General features: G+C 47.9%; 1 protein-coding gene across 1 annotated transcript in view; it reads left to right on the forward strand.

Annotated features, from left to right (window-relative positions):
- The window catches only part of LOC115459072 (E3 ubiquitin-protein ligase RNF138-like), a 51888-nt gene that overhangs the window by 18777 nt on the left and 15535 nt on the right, over window positions 1-17576 (forward strand). Inside the window, exons 5-6 of the mRNA XM_030188968.1 lie at window positions 2522-2627; window positions 17353-17460. Of these exons, the coding sequence (XP_030044828.1) occupies window positions 2522-2627; window positions 17353-17460 (214 nt within the window). The remainder of the gene's footprint in view (window positions 1-2521; window positions 2628-17352; window positions 17461-17576) is intronic.

The following is a 17576-nucleotide window of genomic DNA, read 5'->3' on the forward strand; positions in this document are numbered from 1 at the left end:
TCCCAATGTCCTGAGGTCTTCTCCAATAGAGAAAATCTCTATTTTCTCTTCAAACACCTGTCAAGTACCTCTGAACAGATGAAGACAAGTCTCAAACTCATGCATATGTCCCTCTCACCCTAGGATACCTGCTCTCCTTGACTGAGATTTTGGAGTTTCTTCTGAATCCTACCCCTTCTTTTCCAGGACCAGACGACCCCCCTTCCCTCCAGAGGCCTCCTGCTGCCTCTAGTTCCCTTTACCAACTCCTTGGTAGTGGTGTGTTGGCTAAGCCAGTCAAAGACAAAAATTGACTTTGGGCTATGTGGAAATAAGGATTAGCAAACAAGTTGTAGGTGAAATCTTTCTATTTAACTAAAGTAGGTTTTTTTTTTTACGTGTGCTAAGTTTATGCACATAACACACTTAATGCACAGTAAATGCAAAGTTATGTGGTAACCACTGGGGGAAAGTGTCCCCAGTATGTCTCCAGCAGTTACCACACAAAATGTTCTTTACCATACGTTAAGATTATTTGTGGAGTAAATGTACCCATGGTAACAACAGAAGTGATACTTCACTTACATTGGCACTCAACGAATGCCTTACCCAAATCAGTAAAATCTACCCAGAACTACCTAAACTTTAGGAAATCATTGAAATCAGTACTGTTTAAGAAATTCCCTAGGTTCAACACAATCAGAATTATCCCTTACTATTATATGATCCAATGGACACTAATTACACATTATTATTATCTTCTTTATTTATTACTGATTAATTGTTAATCCTATCTCACTCTCAATACCTATTGCTGTTCAATTGTTATTCCTATCTTGCTCTCAATTTGCAAAATTGTACTACTTGCATTGTAACTTTACTATAGTTTTATTGTAAGCCACTTTGAGCCTGCAATCAGTGGGAAAATGTGGGATACAAATGTGATAAATAAATAAATATGTAGGCTCATTTTCGAAAGAGATGGACGTCCATCTTTCGACATAAATCGGAACATGGACGTCCATCTCCCAGGGACGTCCAAATCGGTATAATCGAAACCCGATTTTGGACGTGTCCAACTGCAGTCCGTCACAAGGACGTCCAAATTTCAAGGGGGCGTGTTGTAGGCGTGGTGAAGGCGGGACTTGGGAATGCCTAAGACTTGAATGTCTTTGAGCCATAATTGAAAAAAGCAAAGACGTCCTAAAGTAAAACTTTTTCACCCGGACGTGTTTTTTTTAATGAGTAAGGCACAAAAAGATGCTCGAAATGACCAGATGACCACCGGAGGGAATCAGGGATGACCTCCTGTTACTCCCCCTGTGGTCACTAACCCCCTCCCACCCTCAAAAACATCTTTAAAAATATTTTGTGCCAGCCTCAGATGTCATACTCAGGTCCATGACAGAGCATGCAGGTCCCAGGAGCAGTTTTAGTGGGTACTGCAGTGCACTTCAGACAGGCGGACCCAGGCCCATACCCCCCCTACCTGTTACATTTGTGGAGGAAACAGCGAGCCCTCCAAAACCCACCAGACACCCACTATACCCACATATAGGTGCCCCCTTCACCTGTAAGGGCTATGGTAGTGGTGTACTGTTGTGGGTAGTGGGTTTTGGGGGGCTCAGCTCACAAGGTAAGGGAGCTATGTTCCTGGGAGCATTTTATGAAGTCCACTGCAGTGCCCCCTACGGTGCCTGGTTGGTGTCCTGGCATGTCAGGGGGACCGGTGCACTGCAAATGCTGGCTCCTCCCATGTCCAAATGGCTTGCATTTGGATGTTTTTGACTTGGACGTCTTTGGTTTTGAAAATCGCCGAAAGTCAAAGACGTCCCAATCCAAGGATGTCCAAATCTAGGGACATCCAAATTAAGGACGTCCTTGCATTTGGACATCTCTGACAGTATTTTTGAAATAAAAGATGGACGTCCATCTTTTTTCGAAAACACGCTTTTCCCCGCCTCCAGATTTGGATCTTTTACAAAGATATCCAAATCCAAACTTAGACGTTTCTTTCGAAAATGCCCCTCCAAGTGTAGTAAGAAGCATATGCTACCTGTAATGTGCAGATCGTGGCCACTGTTCACCCAAAACTTTCCAAATTCACAAGTGTTCGAGGCTTGTGCAGATGAGGACAGAGCCCACAGGGACAGAGGCAGGGATGGGGATAGAGCCTGCAGGGTCAGAGCCCAAGGGGACAGGGCAGATATGGGGACAGAGTCTGTGGGGACGGGGACAAACTTTGTCCCTGTATCATTCTCCAAAATTTCTGACAAGTAGTATTCAGCTCCCAAATTCATATTTTCATGAAATAATTGTAATTTTGTTATTTTGACTGTTCAAAACATAACAATAATGCCTTGGGTTTATGGGATTTCCAAAATGAAAATTTAATAGAATTTGAATTTGAGAGGGCAACATTGGAATCCTGAGGAACTTGTTGCCACAATAAATTCAAAGAAAGAAAGTAGCTGCTCAGTTATCTTACTCACCCTCCTCCTTCTCTCTTTGCTGACCATTGCTTAATTTTTTTCTCTTGTAGAACACGACCCACTTTTAACTGCCCTCTTTGCCAAGAGTCCAACCTCGAGAGGAAAGACTTACTGGAACACTGTAACAACAGACATCTTTGTCAAATTGTGCCAGTGGTAATTAGAGATAATTTTTGCTTTAAGTGTTTGTTGCAAATTCATAGTTCTCAAACTATATATTAAAGCATAGTTTGGAATTGCTTTTCAAGTTCTATAGTGCTTTCAATGTAGTGAAACTATCTATTTTTAATCAGTCAGTCTTATATAATCAAATTGTTCATGCTTGAGAGCCCTTGTGGCTGTATTGATCTCATCTCCTGAGCAGACTCTGAAAGCTGAGGGGGGAAGGGAGAATGTCATTAACAGCCTCAGTTAAATAGCTCTTACCAACACAATATAAGCTCCAAGTTTTAGTTTTCTTTCTTGGCTTTCCCTTTTCTGCTGCAGAGCTTGGATGACTTTTGTCTGTGACTATGCTGATGGGCTGATGATCAGAAGCAAACACGGGAGCTAGAGGCCAAGAGCGCCATACTAGCGCCTGTGTTTGCTCCCACCCGATGATCAGAGCTGGCGAGCGTGTGTAACGCGCTTGCCGGCTCTGAATGCTAATTACATGCAAATGCATGCAAATAAGGGTCTCCCACATGCCTTCCTCATGATCAGCTGGCAGTGCGCCAAACAAGGGTGCTGCTACTGTTGCAAACCTTACGCAAACTTGGATCTGGCGCTAGGGTTTGCCAGCAAGGGAGGAATGAGGGAGACCCACTGAAAAGGTTTGACAGGATTTTCTCCCGGACCTGTCAAACCTAAGCTTGCCCCCCTCCAAGCACAAGACCTGGAGGTCCAGTGGGACCACTAGCTTCCCCCCTTCCACAACGAACAAAAACACCCTGGTGGTGCAGTGGGACTGCTATCTAGCTAGCCCACCCTCCCTCCTACCTCTCCATAGTAGTAGTTAGAGGAGGGAGAGACTAGCACTCTCTCCCTCCTCCTCAGGTGCCTTCTCAAAATGGCAGTGTTCCGCCCTTCCCGGTGTATCCTGGGATGCGCCAGGTGGGGCTTAGCCCTTATATGGAAGTTAAACCCTACCCAGAGCATCCTAGGATGCACCAGGCAGGGCAGAATGCCACCATTTTGGGAATGCACCCGAAGAGGAGGGAGGGAGTGCTAGTCCCTCCATCCTCCAGCTACTACTACAGAGAGGTAGGCAGCTGGGGGAGGCAGGGTGGGCTAGCTAGCTAGATACCAGTCCCACTGGACAACCAGGGCATTTTTGTTTGATGTGGCGGTGGGGGAGGGGGAAGAGGGAAGCTAGCAGTCTCACTGGACCACCAGGGTATTTTGGGGGGTTTCTGCTAGGTACTTGTGACCTGGCTTGGCCACTGTTTGGAAAACAGGATACTGGGCTAGATGGACCATTGGTCTGACCCAGTATGGCTACTCTTGTGTTCTTATGTTGTGTTGTGGTGGTGGGTGGGCTTAAGTATGACAGGTCCGGGAGAAAATTCCAAACCTGTCAAACCTCTTCTGCTGTTTGACCGGTCCGATCCGGTCAAACAACTTCTGCGTGAGGATTGTGCGTTTGGTGCATGCCCAGGCACAATCCTCCCGCAGAAATACCCCTATGATCAGAGCTAATAGTGTGCATAACTTTGCATGCTATTAGCTTTGATCATAGGGGCATTATAGCCCCATGCTGTTCTGGTGCTATTTTTACAGTGCTGTTTGGAACAGTGCGGGGCTTCTGATCATCGCCTATGAGAGCACAATTCTATAACAAGTGTGAAAAGTTAGGCGCCAAAAATCTAAGCACTAAGCTAGTATTCTATAATGGGAAATCTGTACACCAAAGCCACTAGAGAATATTAGTGCAAGTCAGTAATAATGCACCCACTTACTCCATGTTTTCAGTATTCTATCACCCCGATATTAGCACTATTTAACTGGCCAAGAATGGCTCCTGGCCTTTACCAGGCTGACCGCTAATATTCAGCAGGAGATTGCCAGTTATCTCTGCTGATTATTTGTGGTTAGCAAGATAAAGCCGACTATCTATGAATATTCAGTGCTGGCCAGCTAAGTTTAGTGGGCAAATTGAACCGCATAAATAGCAGTCCTATCTTTGCCCACTATTAACTTAACCAGCCAGTGCTAAATATTTGCTTAGCCGGTTAAGTTAGAGACGTACAAAAACCCCCCAGATATTCAATGCCAGTCACTGGAACTGGCCCAGCATTGAATATCCGGGGTCAGTGCTGACCACGGCACTTATGAGGGCTGCCAGGGCCGGTCCAACCCGGTAAGCGAGGTAAGCATGGTAGGAGGGCGCTGCCGCTCCATGTTTACCCTTGCCGCTTACCTCCGCTCCCAGACCCCGACAGCAGCCCTGCCTTCGGTTTCCTGCTCCGGTACCCGCACCACCCTGGGAGATTTAAATCTTGTATTTAAATTTACCTCCGACGTCTCAGCAGCTGCGCAGCGTCAGTGAAAGCGCTGCTGCCCGACAGTGAAAGCGCTGCTGCCCGATGTCTCTAGCTTTCCCTTTGCTCATTCGTTCCCTCAGTGCTCCGCCTTCTTCTGATGTCATTTCCGTGCGAGGGCGGGACACTAAGAGGGAACAAACGAGCAAAGGGAAGGCTGGGAGACGTCAGCAGTAGCGCTTTCACTGACGCTGCGCAGCTGCTGCGACGCCGGAGGTAAATTTAAACACAAGATTTAAACCAGAGAAGAGGGCGGGCAGGTGGACATGGGAGCGGGAGGGCAGGGGAGAGATGAGCATTGATCGATGGACATGGATGGGAGGGCAGGGCCCAGGGAGAGAGGAGAAATTGCTGGACATGGAGGGGACGGGAGGGAGGAGAATTGCTGGATATGGATGGATGGATGGAGGGGGGCAGGGGAGAGAGGAGCATCGATGGACATGGGTGGGAGGGCAGGGCCAAGGGAGAGAGGAGAAATTGCTGGACATGGAGGGGACGGGAGGGAGGAGAATTGCTGGATATGGATGGATGGATGGAGGAGGGAAGGGGAGAGAGGAGTATCGATGGACAAGGATAGACATGGATGGGAGGGCAGGGCCCAGGGCGAGAGGAGAAATTGCTGGACATGGAGGGGAGGGCAGGGGAGTGAGAGGAGAATTGCTGGTTATGGATGGATGGAGGGGAGTAGCCGGGGAGAGGAGAATTGCTGGATATGGATGGATAGATGGAGGGCAGGGGAGTTGCTGGACATGGGTGGATGGAGGGGAGGGCAGTGATAGAATTGTTGGACATGGATGGAGGGGAGGGAAAGGAAGTCAGGAAGGAGTTGCACATGGATGGAGGGGAGAGAGAAGAAATTCTGGACATGGATGGAGGGGAGGGAAGACAGAGGAAGGAGATGCACATGGATGGAGGGGAGGGAAGAGAGAGGAAGGAGATGAGATGAGGGAAAAGGAAGAGAGAAGAAAAACTGCACATGGATGGAGAAAATAGGCAGAAGTTGGATCCACTGGACAGTCAAGTCTGCGGAGGGCCCAGCTTTTACTTATGGATATAGAGCAAGAAATGAAGAAGAAAGGAAGAAAGTAAAGAAATAAATGGAAAGGAAGCCCTGGAAAGGGAGTTAAGAGGACAGATAACAGCAGAATCAGATACTGGGCCAGCATGATCAGAAAAACAAAGTCATCAGACAACAAAGGTAGAAAAAAATCATTTAATTTTCCTTTTAGTGTTTGGAATATGTCCACTTTGAGAATTTACATCTGCTATCTTATTTTGCAATGTATAGCAATGTGCTTCTTTCTGTTTTCTGGTATTGTGCTGCATGCAGAGTCTAACTTCTTAGGATTTCAAGTTAATTTTTGAAGAATTTGAAGAGGGGCTATCTCTGTTCTACATGTGTGACTGCAAGGCCAAGTGTCTGTTTATTAGATTCAGAGATTTTGCTAACACATTGTTTTTCAGAGTTGGCAAGACTGTCTGTTCTCATAATTCATGGTCTGTATGCTAATTTGGTTTGTGTCATTTTGAGTATAATGGAGCTGTAACAGCTTACAGAAATTATTTATAATGAAAACAAAAAAAAAACAAGTTATTTTTCTTCTATACTGGTGTAATATTTTCAATGATGCCATGGCTAGTAAAAGGGGTGTGGCTACTGTAGGGGCAGAGCCATAGTGATCCCGCTCCTGGATGGGTAGGGGCGCCTACTAATAGGCTGCAGGAGGGCGCCAGAAACCCTAGGACTGGCCCTGAGGTCTGCCTACCACTGGCTGAATATCAGCCCCTATAAGTTTTGCACATAAGTGTATGACCCACCCATGTGTATGTCAGAAGTATAGCCAGGTTTTGATGTCAGGGGGAGCAGACCTTTTGTAAAAATAGGCGCTGGTGCAAGGTTGAAGGGCCGATCTGCGTAAACGAGCCTCTCAGCCATTGACTTACCTACCTGCCTGCTAGCTTGTCAGCCATTGACTTACCTACTCGCCAGTCCAAAACCCAGCTTTCCAGCTCTATCTATCTGCTTAACACCTCAGTCACCTCAGTCACTACATAGTCACCTGTTACACCTCAGTCACTACTTATGGCCCCCGTCCACGTTTTCTTCCTTGCCCTGTGCCTTCCTAATCTTCTTCCCCCCCACTCCCACTGTCTACCACTAGAACTCGCTGCCCTCCCGACCTGCCCGCCACGGCACTACCCTATTCACCCTCATCCCCCACCACCTCACCATCCCTCTTGTCCCCCGCCTCCTTCCTAGCGCTTAACCTTCAACACTTCCTTCCTGCCATTAACCCATCCCCATTCCTCCTAAGTACACCTCGCCTTCGTCGCCTTCGCCGCCCGACCTCCCCCACCCTCCTCCACATACTCTTGCTCCTCCTCCTGCTATCCGCGGGAAACATTAACCCTAATCCAGGTCCCCCTCACCTATCCCCATCCTATCCATGCAAACGATTCCGGGATGTCTCCAATCTCGTCTCTATTCCCCTCCTCCCCCCCTCTTCCCTCCCCTTCTCCTGCGCCTTGTGGAATGCCCACTCAGTCTGCAACAAACTGCCCTTCACCCACGATCTCTTCATCTCTCGCTCCCTTCAACTGCTCGCCCTAACCAAAACCTGGATCTCCCCGGAAGACTCGGCCTCAGTCGTGGCCCTCTGCCATGGAGGTTATCTCTTCTCCCACACTCCCCGCAAAGTTGGCCATGGTGGAGGCGTTGGGCTACTACTCTCGCCCTCCTGTAGTTTCCAGCAACTCCCCCTACCGCAGTCTCACTGCTTCTCATCCTTTGAAGCCCACTCCATCTGGCTATTTTACCCGCTGCCACTCAGAGTCGCAGTCATCTACCGCCCCCCTGATAAATCCTTCTCTTCCTTCCTTACCGACTTTGATGCTTGGCTTTCCGTCTTTCTTGAACCCTCATCTCCGTCTCTCATTCTCGGAGACTTTAACATACACGCTGATGACCCATCCGACCCTAACGCTTCTAAGTTCCTCACCCTAACATCCTCCTTCAACCTCCAGCTGTGCTCCACCACCCCCACTCACCGTGACGGCCACTGTCTTGACCTCGTCCTCTCCTCCTCCGGCTCACCCTCCAATTCCCACGCTTCTACTCTCCCTCTCTCCGATCATCACCTGATCACATTCACACTTCTTCACCCCCCCCCCCTCTGCCCCGTCCAACTTTAACCACAACCTCCAGGAATCTCCAGGCTATTGACCCCCCCACGTTATCCTCAGGTGGGGGAAGGGTAGGGTGGGGTTCTCAGGTGGGGGAAGGGTAGGGTGGGGGTTCTCAAATGGGGAGGTGGAGAGGGGGTTCACGGATGGGAGAAGGGGTGGGGAGGGGGTTCTTGGATGGTTGAAGGGGACAGGTGGGGAGGGGACTGGGGTTCTTGAATGGGATAAGGGGACTGAGGTGGGAGGGGTATTCACGGATGGGAGAAGGGGGTGGGGAGGGGGTTATTGGATGGTTGAAGGGGACTGGGGTTGGGGAGGGGGTCACGGATGGGAGAAGGGGATGGGTGGGGAGGGGACTGGGGTTCTTGGATGGGATAAGGGGACTGAGGTGGGAGGGGTATTCACGGATGGGAGAAGGGGGTGGAGAGGGGGTTCTTGTATAGTTGAAGGGGACTGGGGATGGGGAGGGGATCACGGATGGGAGAAGGGGGCAGGGAGGGGGTTCTTGGATGGTTGAAGGGGACGGGTGGGGAGGGGACTGGGGTTCTTGGATGGGAGAAGGGGGACTGTCACTGGGGTCTGAGAAGGGGCCATATGGGGCCTGGGGCTGGTGGAAAAATGGGGCATGCGTGGGTCAGGTGGGAGAATGGTTCTGAAAAGGGGGCCCTAATACAAGGCATGTGGATGAAGGGGGCTGGAACTGGGGGCTGAAAAGGAGGGTAGGTGGGATAAGGGGGCTAGTACTGGGACTGGAGGCTGAAAAGGGGACATGGAGAAGTGGCTGGGGGGGCTGAAGCTCGGGACTGGTGGGATAGTGGGGCTGGAACTGGGGGCTGAAAAAAGGGGCGGAGAGAGGGGCATATCCTGGATGGGGAGCGAGAGGGAGGGCAAACCCTGGATGGATGGCAGAGGGAGGGCAAATGGTGGATTGAAGGGGCAGAGAGAGAGAGGGCAGACAGTGGATGGAAGGGATAGAAAGGGCAGACAGTGAATGGATGGGGGGAGAGAGAGGGCAGACAGGGGCAGATGGTGGATGGATCATGGAAGGGGCAGAGATAGAGGGCAGATGTGGATGGAAGGGGCAGGGAGAGAGGGCAGACATTGGATGGAGGTGACAGCAGAGAGGGCAGACACTGGATGGCAGAGAGAGACCGAAGACAGATGCTGGATGGAAGGAAGACAGTGAAAAGAAGATGAGGAAAGGGGAAACCTGAGACAACAAACTGTAAATAAAATATATATTTTTTATTTTTTTGCTTTAGGATAAAGTAGTATTGTAGATGTGTTAATAAATGTTTATAATATAGAACATGTAAACAAGGTAATCTTTTGATTGGACTAATTTTAATACATTTTAATACATTTTGTCTAACTTTCGGAGAACAAAACCCCCTTCCTCAGGTCACGATAGGATACTGTAACAGTACTATACTATATTGACCTGAGGAAGGATGTTTTGGCCTCTGAAAGCTAAATCTATTAGTCCAATAAAATGGTATTATTTTATTTTTGATATTTGTTTTATTTCTATTTGTAAAGTGGTGATTGGTATTTGTTAGTTTTTTTTTTTTCAAATTTACATCTGCTGTCTTTATATTTTGCACAGTACTAGGGGACATTTTCTGTTTCTGTGGTGTTGCATTGTATGCAGAGTCTGGCATCTTGAGGGTTCAGTTTAATTTTTGTCTAAATAGAAAGTTTTAAAATTACTATTTATTCTATCGTGGATTAGGGTGTATCTGTGTTTGTGAAAAAGACATGGCTTTCACTTGGCATTCTGTGCAGGATCGACGACGATCTGTACTATTCTGTCTGGTTTCATTTTACAATAGGTGAATTGATGCTCTAGTGCTCACTGTAGTATTTTAAGATGTTTTCCTTTTCTTTGTGTGATTTAGTAGAAATGACTGCTTATGGTATGGTAGAATTGCTCTATAGGTCCTGAGTGTTTTGTATTCTCGGCATACCTAGTACTGGATTTTGGAGGGGGATGTTTAAAAATGACTGGGAGGGAGGGAGGGGGCCTTGGAGCTGGGAGGGAGGGAGGCCCTGGAGCTGGGGGCCTTGGAGCTCGGAGGGAGCGGTCTGGGAGCATGGAGGGAAGGGTGGCCAGCCCTGGAGCTAGGGAGCATAGGGCCCCGCACTTGCTAAGACCGGCCCTGCCTACGCCAAGCCCCCTCCCTACCCATCTTCAAATCTCTGCTTAAAACTCACCTCTTCAATGCTGCTTTCAGCACCTAACCTTTCGAGAAATATAGTATGCCCTATCAGATTGACTCTACACTTGTCTTTTAGATTGTACACTGTCTCTAGATTGTACACCTGTCTTTTAGATTGTACACCTGTCTTTAGATTGTACACCTGTCTTTTAGATTGTAAGCTCCTTGAGCAGGGACTGTCCTTCCATGTTAAATTGTACAGCGCTGCGTAACCCTAGTAGCGCTTTAGAAATGTTAAGTAGTAGTAGTAGTAGTAGCCCCTATAAGTTTTGCACATAAGTGTATGACCCACCCATGTGTATGTCAGAAGTATAGCCAGGTTTTGATGTCAGGGGGAGCAGACCTTTTGTAAAAATAGGCGCTGGTGCAAGGTTGAAGGGCCGATCTGCGTAAACACCATTTCATTCAAAATATGTTAGGGGGGAGTGTCTGCTCCCCTTGCACCCCGTCCCCAATTAGCTATGTCTCTGGTACATTTCCCTCTTGCTAAAGAACTTAGGAACTATAGATTAGTGTTTAAATGCAGTTACCCCCGTTTTGCCGCATGACTTCCATTTTAGCACCTAAAGACAGGCGCTGAATTGACGCCTAACTTTTGGTGCATTATACAGAATTAGGGTTGCGAGTATAACAGTGCCCACTGCTGCCCTGCCCTCCCTGAGCTTTCTTCCATTGTTTCTGCTGCGACATTCCTGTGTTCACACTAAGCAGATGTGAACGTGCCTAGTGCTTATTTGTGTTTTCACTATCACCTATGGCTTCTGTTACTGCTGTTCTCATTCACAGAGACGGGACTTCCTGTATCAACATTGCTCTTGACAGGGGCGTAGCCAGACTTCAGCGGGAGGGGGGTCCAGAGCCCGAGGTGAGGGGGCACATTTTAGCCCCCCCCAGTGCTGCTGACCCCCCCCCCCGCCATTGCCAACCCCCCCCACCGCTGCCGCCGCCACCACCAACTTGACCCTCCCCCCGACGACGACCCTCTCAACCCCCCTCCTGCAGCTAACCCTCTGTTTCTGTGAGTCTGACATCCTGCACATACAATGTGCAGGACGTCAGACTCAGAAACAGAACGAAGTAAGAAGAGGACCTCGGCTGGCGGGGGTTGGGGTCCCCCGCCAGCAAAGGTAGGCGATGGCGACGGTGGGTTGACGGCAGGAAGGGGGGTCAAGAGGGTCGTCGGCAGGGGGGTCCAGGGCCAAATCTATGGGGCCCAGGCCCCCATGGCCCCACGTAGCTATGCCACTAGCTCTTGAGCGGCACTCAGTTTTCACCTGTCATGGAGACCTCAGTGCTAGAAAGAGAAATGATCTAGGCCGTGAAGGCACATAGGTGTGCATGTCGTACTTATTTTATAAAGGCAAACACATATGCCTTTATAAAAATACTACCCTAGAAAGTAGGCAGGTACATGTACACCTGCTTGGAGGCAGGCTAAGTATTTATTGTTGGAGGTATATGTTATAAAATACATACTGGCTGACAGGGGTAGACTGAGAGTGGTCTGGGCCCCCGGGCACTGGAGTGGTCGGGGCCCCCACCTTGCCACTGGCCGACACCCCTCTACCGCCGCAGCTGACAACCCCACCATCCCAGTTCTTTCCTACCCGCTGCGCTGCTGATACTCCCCCGCCCGCAGATGCAAATTTCAAAAATTGACATTTTTTTTTGTTACATTTGTACCCCATGCTTTCCCACTCATGGCAGGCTCAATGCGGCAGGCAATCGAGGGTTAAGTGACTTGCCCAGAGTCACAAGGAGCTGCCTGTGCCAGGAATCAAACTCAGTTCCTCAGTTCCCCAGAACCAAAGTCCACCACCCTAACCACTAGGCCACTCCTCCATTTTAATCACTATACTATAGGTTAACAAATACACATAAAACAAAAAAATGGAAAATATGATGCTACCAATTTATTGGATCATATATATTTTCCAGTTAGCTTTCAGAGGCCAAAACCTCTTTCCTCAGGTCAGGACAGTATACTGCTATTAAGGTATTCTGGTCTGACATGAGAAAGGAGGGTTGGGACTCCAAACATTAGCAAAAATGTATTAAAATTAGTCCAATAAAGATATCATCTTATTTCCATTTTCTTTATTAACACAGCTACCACACTACTTTATACTAAACTGAAAATAAAATTCATTTTTCCTACCATTGTTGTCTGGCCATTTACTTTTTTTTAATTGTGTTGGTCCCAGTCTCTTGTTTCTTCTTTCCTTGATCTCTTCTTAACTCTCGCCAGTGTCTATCCCTCTCTCTCGCCCCCCTTTCCATCCAGCATCTTCTCCCTCTCTCTCTTTCCCCTTTCCGTCCAGCATCTGCCCCCTCTCCTCCCCCCTTTCCATCCAGCGTCTGCTCCCTCTCACCCCCTTTCCATCCAGCATCTGACCCTTCTCTCTCCTCACTTCCATCCAGAGTCTCTCCTTTTTTTCTCCCTCCTCCATCTAGCATCTGGCCCCTCTCTCTCTCTCTTCACTTCCATCCACTCAGGCCCCTCTCTCTCCCCAGTTCCATCCAACATCTGCATCCTCTCTCCCCCTTCCATCCACCTTCTATCCCCTCTCTCCCCTTCATCCAGTGTCTGTCCCTTCTCTCCCCATTTTCATCTGGCATATGTCCCTTCTCTCTCCCTCATCCAGTGTCTGTCCCTCCTTTCCTTCTTTCCATCTGACATCTGTCCCCTCTCTCCTTTTCATCCAGCATCTGTCCCATCTCTTCTCCCTTCCATCCAGCATCTGTTCCCCCTCCCCACTCCATTCTCCATCCATCGTCTGTCCTTCCCCATCACCCAGTCACCCTGTACCTGGGGTCCTCTTTATTCCTGCTCAATTTATATGTCCCCATTATCACCCCACCTAATCCCCATATCCCCACTCTTCCACCCTACCCTCACTTACATTCACACCCTCCCCCTTCCTTCCAGTGTTACAGTTTTTTTTCCAGCCCACCCAACACCCAAACCTTCTCCATACTCCCCCACTGGACACCCCCACTACCACTGGCACACCAGGACCAGGCTATCCCCACTCCCACCCAATACCCCCCTGCCAAGGCCACCACTGCTGCTGCCCTGCTGCTGTTTCCTGCTTGCAGCTGACCGGCTCTGCCCTGGAACAAGAAATTATTAGAGGAAGGCGGGACCGGCAGCCGCGAACGGGAGGAACAGTGCAGCAGCAGTGGTGGCCACGGCAGGAAGGTAGTGTGCAGTGGTGTGCTGGTAAATGTTTAATAACAGGCTCTTTCCCCGGTTCACTTCTGCGCACCCTGCCCACCTCTGCCCCCCCCCCCCCACCCCCAAAACTGCAGAGCTGGCTATAGCCGGGGAGAGAGCCTGGGGAGGGGCAATGCATTACTCTCTCCAGGAAAAAAATAATTAAATGATCCCAGATTCCAATCTAATTCATGTTTAATGTGGGATAAAATGCCATAAATAAGTATATAAATATAAACTTTTAACGTTGAGCACCTGATTCTCAAAGTGGACATATTCCAAACACTATAATGAAAATAAAATGATCTTTTCTACCTTTGTTGTCTGGTGACTTTGTTTTTCTGATCATGCTGGCCCAGTATCTGATTCTGCTGCTCTCTGTCCTCTTAACTCCATTTCCAGGGCTTCCTTTCTATTTATTTCTTTACTTTCCTCCTTTCTTCTTCATTTCTTGCCCTACATGCCTAAGTAAAGCTGGGTCCTCCGCAGACTTGACTGTCCAGTGGATCCAGCTTCTGCCTATTTTCTCCATCCATGTGCAGTTTTTCTCCTCTCTTCCTTTTCCCTCATCTCATCTCCTTCCTCTCTCTTCCCTCCCCTCCATCCATGTCCAGCATTTCTTCTTTCTCCCTTTCCCTCCATCCATGTGCATCTCCTTCCTCTGTCTTCCCTCCTCTCCTCCATGTCCAGAATTTCTTCTCTCTCCCCTCCATCCATGTGCATCTCCTTCCTGTCTTCCCTTCCCTCCTCCATTCATGTCCAACAATTCTCCTCTCTCCCTGTCCTCCCCTCCATCCATCAATGTCCAGCAACCCTCCTCTCTCCCCTGCCCTCCTCTCTATCCATCCATGTCCAGCAATCCTCCTCTCTCCCCTGCCCTTCCCTCCATCCACCCATGTCCAGCAACTCTCCTCTCCCCTCCATCCACCTATGTCCAGCAACTCTCCTCTCCCCTGCCCTCCCCTCCTCTCCATCCATCTATGTCCAGCAACCCTCCTCTCTCCCCTCCATCCACCCATGTCAAGCAACTCTCCTCTCCCCTCCCCTCCATCCACCCATGTCCAGCAACTCTCCTCTCCCCTCCCCTCCATCCATCCATACCAAGCGATTCTCCTCTCTCCCCTGCCCTTCCCTCCTGCTCCCTTCCATGTTCAGCGATTCTCCTTCGCCCCATCCTCCCCTCCCATTCATATCCACCTGCCTACCTCTTCTCCCCCCAACATCCCCCTTTTTCTTTGCCACAGTGCCACCCTGCATAGTTTAAATCTTTTTTATTACCTCCGTCGAAGCGGCCGCGTCATTGAAAGCTCTGACCGTCTCTAGCCTTCCCTTTGTGAGTTCGTTCCCTCAGTCCCACCCTCGCGGAAAGAGGGAATGATGTCAGAAGGGAACAAACTCACGAAGGGAAGGCTAGAGATGGGCAGGGCTTTCAATGACACGGCCGTTGCGACGGAGGTAAATAAAAGATTTAAACCCAGGTGTGTGGGAATGGGGAGGACAGCGGGAGAATGGCGGGCATCCGGGCAGAGCCTCTGGGCCCCCCAGAGCCTCTGGGTCCTTGGGCACTGCTGGTTGCCCGAATGGTCAGTCCGCCCCTGCTGGCTGATATTCAAAGTGAGTTGACTGGCTGAGTACAGCCACCGACCAGTTAACTCGCTTGTTTGCAGCTATCCAGTCATTTTCAGTGGCACTTAACTGGCTAGTGCATGACCGGTTAGCACTGAAGTTCAAGCCGGCTATGTCGAGTGATTCCAGGGGTGGAGTCTGGTTACATCCCGATATTCAAACATAACCGTCCAGGTTTAGCAGATAAATAAGACCACATAAATATCTGTTTCATGGACGGACAGACCATTGGGACAACAGTGCAGTGCCCGAGGGCCCACAACATTAGGGGGCCCACTCTCCCCTAGGGCCCATCTAGTTTAATCTCTTTTGATATGTGGTTAGGGGCCCATGACCCTTATTGAACAAGGGCCTAGATTGCTGTCAGTCCATCCCTGAGCTATCCTATCTTCATCTCCTAACCCATGGCCAGATAAGTCAGAATATTAACTTAACTGGTCATGCACTAACCGGCTAAAAAAAAAAAAAGGATATTCAATGCCAAAGGCAGGACAGGGCCCAGCATTGAATTTCTTGTTTTACAATTGGCGGTGGAGAAAAAAATGTCTTCCGCCGGCTAAATATCAGGGAGGATAATTTTCTCATAACTCTGTCCCAACTCTGCTCAACCTCTTTCCCCAGGAATGCTGACACTCATTCCATATAGAAGTATGTGCTATGCATCTGTAGATGTGCACACAGAAAAAACAAAAATCCTCACAGTCTAGGAACTCTCAGGAAAACAGCAAAGATGACTCAAAAGATAAAAAGACAATGCTTTAAAGGGTTTAAAAGTTTATTGTTCAACAACCAAGACTTGACACAGCTCTGTTTCAACCAATAAGGCCTGTCTTAGGAGTCTCCTCGAGTTGTCTGTAGATTCTGAGAAAAATATGACTGTATCATCCACTTAGAACAATATCACCAATGAAAAATCTGAGCAGGATGAGCTGTGCGTCAGAAAAATTGCTTTCTCAAAATCACTTCTCAACACCGAACAGCAATAGCTCGTTGTCTGAAAACTGAAACTTCAACAACCCTGTGTGTTCCATTTTTCAGACAATGAGCCATGTGATTTTCTCCTTTCTGTTTCCTGTGTGCTGTCTGCGGACCACCTTTCCTCTCCTATATTCTACCCACTCAAATAGGGCATCCACTGAAAATAAACAGACCATCTAAACCAGTGGTTCTCAACCCAGTTCTCAGGGCATAGCTAGTTAGTTGGGTTTTCAGGATTCCCACAATGAATATGCATGAGACAGACTTGCCTCCGATAGATATCCTGAGTATGGTCTAAAGACTGGATTGAAAACCAAAGATCTAAACCTAGAGAGTTCTACTGCAAAAATGCTTATGCCCTGTAATTTTTTTTTCTTTTTTTTTTATCTCAATCATTTTTATTGATGGTTAACACAAACAACAACAAATACACGACATGGTATCATAAACATACTCCAATACCAGATGTCAAAGTTAACAGATACAAAACCATCGAACATTTTCTCCCCAAGTTTTCTCCCCCCCCCCTCTCACCCCACCCCTACCCGGCCTTAATACTAAAACCCCCTCCCAAATTCAATACTCCCCATTACACAGCTTTCAGCTTCTCTGGTACACATAAACTTCTGCATCGGCATACCCAAAATCAAGATGCCCACCATTGATACAATAATATTCAACCTGTAGACGTCTATCAACTGGATAAAGAATTGGAAAAGCTGTATACTCCACTTATTACGCTGTTAACATTTTGTTCATATTTTTCAATGACTGCAATAATTATTTAGTTATAAACCACATTTCCTACCTTTCTATGCTACAACTGCTAATGTCAGGAATCTAAGTTTTGATGAACCTACAAAATTAAAATAAGAACATGAACTGAGGTACATTTATAGTGTAATGCCATTTGCATATTAATAACACATATGTTGTCATTAAGCTATAATAATTCTAGAATAACACGATTAGTGCTTACATATAAAGTCTTGTTCAGTTAGATAGGATTACTTGGTATACCATTGCTTTAGCATATGAAAACCGTATTGCAGGCATATATAGAATTCTCATATTGCGCTGGAGGAGGAATGGTACTATTAATAACATATTACCTAATTCTGTTTGAATTTTTAATTTAGGTCTGTCCTGTATGTGCTTCCCTACCCTGGGGAAATGCTACTCAGATTACTATAAATTTGTCTGCTCACCTCACTGCAAGACACCAATTTGACTATGGAGAATTTGTGGTAAATATTTCCCTTTTGCTATTAAACTCTGAAGCATTCAAGGTTTATACACAGTGATGAATGCTGAATTTTTCTTAGTAGTGAAAGTTGTAGGATAATAGATAAAATTAAATGAT

Source organism: Microcaecilia unicolor, chromosome 1 (genome assembly GCF_901765095.1).
Source record: "Microcaecilia unicolor chromosome 1, aMicUni1.1, whole genome shotgun sequence".
Taxonomy (NCBI): Eukaryota; Metazoa; Chordata; class Amphibia; order Gymnophiona; family Siphonopidae; genus Microcaecilia; species Microcaecilia unicolor.